The following is a 6,000-nucleotide window of genomic DNA, read 5'->3' on the forward strand; positions in this document are numbered from 1 at the left end:
ACGCCTCGGGTTGCTAGTGAACCTTTACAGTTATTATAATAAAAAAGGAATGGTAAACAGGCATTCTTTTATACAGTTTTTTCTTGTATATAATGAATTAATTGAGGAATACTAAGAATGTAAATGTCTATCTTTAAAAAACGAATGAGGGGGAGGGTAGTGAAAGACGTCCCGGGTCGATAAAGACCCGATGTATGCGCTTAAGGGTTAAGAACAAATTAACGTGCTTACGGAGAAGTTCTCCTGTGCATATAAATATTAATTAATCCAGGCAATTATTAATGAATGAGTCCCATTGTCTAAAAACACTGTAAGGGTTTGACAAACACAAACACGGTTAGTGAAATACATGGGCAAATATGAAAAAATTAAGTGCAAAAAAAATCCAACCACCAAATTACTCACAGCATAAGGAGAGAATAAAGAAGCAGAAACAAGCGATAGACGCACATGATCATCAAATATTAAACAGCATATAAATCCATTTCTGCCTTTGATTTTCTCAGCTTTTTGTTCAAAATGTTGCCTTTGTTAATGAAACTTGCCCACACTCAAGTGTTGTTAATATTAATGCATGCAGCCAGAATAAAATATTTGCTTTGAGTATAAAAATGAATACCTAAATAGGAACATAGTAGAATACTAAAGAGCAAAAATAATATATTCATAGTAAACTATAAGTATGAAATTGAGTCCACATGTAAAGTATACATGAAGACAGTATAAAACTACTGAGAGAGTTCTTCTGTAAGGGATATTCAGGGTTTTGCTCATGTTTAGTTCTGTTTCCTGTGTTTGAGTTCGTTTCCTTGGTTCCTTATTGTTTGATCATCGTTTACACCTGAGATTCATTTCGTTGTTTATTTTGTTTGTTCAGGTTTCTTTCATTTAATTGTGAGTTTTCTTCACGCTTTACTAGATTGTTTTGTTCTGAGTTTTGTTAAATAAAGTCTTAAACTGCTGTGTTTAGATCCTTTCACTCACCTTTAACCAACGGCGACTACTTTCAAAGTGTACCTTCATAAACTAAAAAATGTTCTACAAGTATTTAACTAGTAAACTCTCAGTATAAGTTCACGTGTAGTATAGTTGCAGTACAAACGGAATAAAACTTAGTTATAAACTAGTTGCGTACTCAAAGTTTACTACTGTTACACTTAATATATACTTAAAAGTATACTTTTATACAATTTAGTCACAAGCAGTATTGAAAGTGCACTTACAAGTATAGTACTAGTACATTGATATTAGAATACTTAGGCTACTACTAATGTTGTCAAATCGATTAATCACGATTAATTGCATCCAAAATATGTTTGTTTACTTAATATGTGTACTGAGTATAATTATTATGTATTTTTGAATACACACACACACACACATATATATTAAAGAAGTATTTGCATTTATATATACACTCACCTAAAGGATTATTAGAACCACCTGTTCAATTTCTCATTAATGCAATTATCTAATCAACCAATCACATGGCAGTTGCTTCAATGCCTTTAGGGGTGTGGTCCTGGTCAAGACAATCTCCTGAACTCCAAACTGAATGTCGGAATGGGAAAGAAAGGTGATTTAAGACATTTTGAGCGTGGCATGGTTGTTGGTGCCAGACGGGCCGCTCTGAGTATTTCACAATCTGCTCAGTTACTGGGATTTTCACACAAAACCATTTCTAGGGTTTACAAAGAATGGTGTGAAAAGGGAAAAACATCCAGTATGCGGCAGTCCTGTGGGAGAAAATGCCTTGTTGATGCTAGAGGTCAGAGGAGAATGGGCCGACTGATTCAAGCTGATAGAAGAGCAACTTTGACTGAAATAACCACTCGTTACAACCGAGGTCTGCAGCAAAGAATTTGTGAAGCCACAACACACACAACCTTGAGGCGGATGGGCTACAACAGCAGAAGACCCCACCGGGTACCACTCATCTCCACTACAAAGAGGAAAAAGAGGCTACAATTTGCACAAGCTCACCAAAATTGGACAGTTGAAGACTGGAAAAATGTTGCCTGGTCTGATGAGTCTGGATTTCTGTTGAGACATTCAGATGGTAGAGTCAGAATTTGGCGTAGACAGAATGAGAACATGGATCCATCATGCCTTGTTCCCACTGTGCAGGCTGGTGGTGGTGGTGTAATGGTGTGGGGGATGTTTTCTTGCCACACTTTAGGCCCCTTAGTGCCAATTAGGCATGGTTTAAATGCCACGGCCTACCTGAGCATTGTTTCTGCCCATGTCCATCCCTTTATGAGCACCATGTCCCCATCCTCTGATGGCTACTTCCAGCAGGATAATGCACCGTCACAAAGCTCCAATCATTTCAAACTGGTTTCTTGAACATGACAATGAGTTCACTGGACTAAAATGGCCGCCACAGTCACCAGATCTCAACCCAATAGAGCATCTTTGGGATGTGGTGGAACGAGAGCTTCGTGCCCTGGATGTGCATCCCACAAATCTCCATCAACTGCAGATGCTCTCCTATCAATATGGCCAACATTTCTAAAGAATGCTTTCAGCACCTTGTTGAATCAATGCCACGTAGAATTAAGGCAGTTCTGAAGGCGAAAGGGGTCAAACACAGTATTAGTGTGTGTTCCTAATAATCCTTTAGGTGAGTTTATATATACTTATATCATTTATTTAATGTATTAATATAAATATTTTATATATAAATATTTTTTTTATCAAATATACACAAGTTTTTATATACACATAATTATACACAACACACACATATATTATGCAAACAAACTTTTATTTCGGATGCGATTAATCGATCAGTGTACCACTTGCTTAATACACAAAGTATTCTTAAAAATGTGTGTATATATATATATATATATATATATATATATATATATATATATATATATATATATATATATATATATATATATATATATATATATATATATATATATATATATATATATATATATATATATATATATATATATATATATATGTACACACACACACACACACACACACACACACACACACACACACACACACACACACACACACACACACACACACACACACACACACACACACACACACACACACACACACACACACACACACAGTATATTATATGAACAAAAACTTTTGTATTAGATGCGATTAATTGACTTGACAGCTCTTACTAACCCATTCTTAAAAATACACTTGAACTTTACTTAAGTACACTTAAAATAACTTGTTGGAAGGGTTGAGTTGACAAAAAGTTTATATCCCTCATATGATTCTAAGAAAATCACAAACAGAATAACTCTATTTGTTTTCTTTATGTTGTTACATAATCTACAGCTCTGACAGAAGGCCTGGTGAACTATAAGGGAGTACCAGCACACACACACACACACACACACACACACACACACACACACACACACACACACACACACACACACACACACACACACACACACACACACACACACACACACACACACACACACACACACACACACACAGATGTCAAGAGGTGTATCAATCACCTCGCAGTGCTGGAACCTCGTCCACACTGATACATTACTCACATTAGCATAAACACAACCCGACATTAGGTTAATACACAATCACACATTTTCAGCTCACCCCATGTTGAGTCTTCAGATGAAATATCTCCCGTGAAAACTGTATCCTTTCCTCGCTCTGCCTCCTTCTCCTCTTCCAACTTTCTCTCTTTGACAGAGACTTCTAGCAGAGCAGCTTTTATTTATGTCCTTTTTTGGGATTGGAGTGAATGGAGAGCGCTTGCTGAACATTACATTACTCCCTTGCTGTTATACACCAGAAACTTTCCCCCCCCCTCTCTCTCTCTCTCTCTCTCTCTCTCTCTCTCTCTCTCTCTCTCTCTCTCTCTCTCTCTCTCATGAATCCCACTCCACCCGAGATATCCGATATATAACCGATCACATTCAGGTGTGTTTGTGTGAATGTTAGCAGCCTGTGTTTGAGAGATCCACTGGCATTGATTTACTGTGTTTATTAAAGCTGTTGCGGTTTGTGTATGTCTCTCTGTTTGTCTTATGCCATCACACACAGGTGAAATATGGCAAGGAAAGGGTTCAGGTTCACTTGTCCAGGACACAAAAACACACCCGGTCATTAAGTGCTCTCAGAGGCTTGCTAATATGAAGCAACAGGGACCCAGCCAGGAACAGCTCGTGCCACTGAGTTGAACAGATCCAGGTAACTAGACTCTGGGGCCGCACAGATCTGGTAAACACGTCAGGAGAACAGCCACAGCCTCTGGAGAGCAGCAGATCTGCAGCCTCCTCATTACCCACAGACCATCATTTGGACAGGGCCAGCCATTTTACTAGTTTACTTCTTTTAAACTAAAAATAAGAGACTTTAAGTCAACATTTCATGAACTAATCAGATATATAACAAATTGTACTTATCCCATGAAATAAAAATTGATGTTTTTTGGCTTTTAGTTTGAATATGTTAGCCTTACTGTTATCTATTAAGTGGGGGTGCTGGGGGGGGGGGGGGGGGGGGGTTCAAAGGATTGCAAATGCAATGCAAATTTTTGTTCATTTTTCACGATCAGACTGTGCATTATATAGTGCATTATATAGGAGATAGGGAACGATCAGACTGTGCATTATATAGGGGATTGAGAACAATCAGACAGTGCACTATATAGGGGATAGGGAACGATCAGACTGTGCATTATATAGGAGATAGGGAACGATCAGACAGTGCACTATATAGGGGATAGGGAACGATCAGACAGTGCATTATATAGAAGATTGGGAACGATCAGACAGTGCACTATATAGGGGATAGGGAACGATCAGACAGTGCATTATATAGGAGATAGGGAACGATCAGACTGTGCATTATATAGGGGATAGGGAACGATCAGACAGTGCACTATATAGGGGATTGAGAACGATTCAGACTGTGCACTATATAGGGGATAGGGAACGATCAGACTGTGCATTATATAGGAGATAGGGAACGATCAGACAGTGCACTATATAGGGGATAGGGAACGATCAGACAGTGCATTATATAGAAGATTGGGAACGATCAGACAGTGCACTATATAGGGGATAGAGAACGATCAGACAGTGCATTATATAGGAGATAGGGAACGATCAGACTGTGCATTATATAGGGGATAGGGAACGATCAGACAGTGCACTATATAGGGGATTGAGAACGATTCAGACTGTGCACTATATAGGGGACTGAGAACGATCAGACTGTGCACTATATAGGGGATAGTGAACGATCAGACAGTGCACTATATAGGGGATAGGGAACGATCAGACAGTGCACTATATAGGGGATAGGGAACGATAAGACAGTGCACTATATAGGGGATTGAGAACGATCAGACTGTGCACTATATAGGGGATAGTGAACGATCAGACTGTGCATTATATAGGGGATAGGGAACGATCAGACTGTGCAATATATAGGGGATAGGGAACGATCAGACAGTGCACTATATAGGGGATTGAGAACGATTCAGACTGTGCACTATATAGGGGATAGGGAACGATCAGACTGTGCATTATATAGGAGATAGGGAACGATCAGACAGTGCACTATATAGGGGATAGGGAACGATCAGACAGTGCATTATATAGAAGATTGGGAACGATCAGACAGTGCACTATATAGGGGATAGAGAACGATCAGACAGTGCATTATATAGGAGATAGGGAACGATCAGACTGTGCATTATATAGGGGATAGGGAACGATCAGACAGTGCACTATATAGGGGATTGAGAACGATTCAGACTGTGCACTATATAGGGGACTGAGAACGATCAGACTGTGCACTATATAGGGGATAGTGAACGATCAGACAGTGCACTATATAGGGGATAGGGAACGATCAGACAGTGCACTATATAGGGGATAGGGAACGATAAGACAGTGCACTATATAGGGGATTGAGAACGATCAGACTGTGCACTATATAGGGGATAGTGAACGATCAGACTGTGCATTA

General features: G+C 39.0%; 1 protein-coding gene across 1 annotated transcript in view; it reads right to left on the minus strand.

Moving 5' to 3' along the window:
• pde5ab (phosphodiesterase 5A, cGMP-specific, b) overlaps positions 1–3,802 on the minus strand; it is a gene marked incomplete at its 5' end in the record, with an annotated part of 95,925 nt that extends 92,123 nt beyond the window's left edge. The window contains one exon of the mRNA XM_079810945.1: positions 3,616–3,802. Coding sequence (XP_079667071.1) covers positions 3,616–3,620 — 5 coding nt within the window. The remainder of the gene's footprint in view (positions 1–3,615) is intronic.
• Positions 3,803–6,000: the final 2,198 nt, after the last annotated feature.

This window comes from Gobio gobio (assembly GCF_949357685.1).
Source record: "Gobio gobio genome assembly, chromosome: 2".
NCBI classification, from domain to species: domain Eukaryota; kingdom Metazoa; phylum Chordata; class Actinopteri; order Cypriniformes; family Gobionidae; genus Gobio; species Gobio gobio.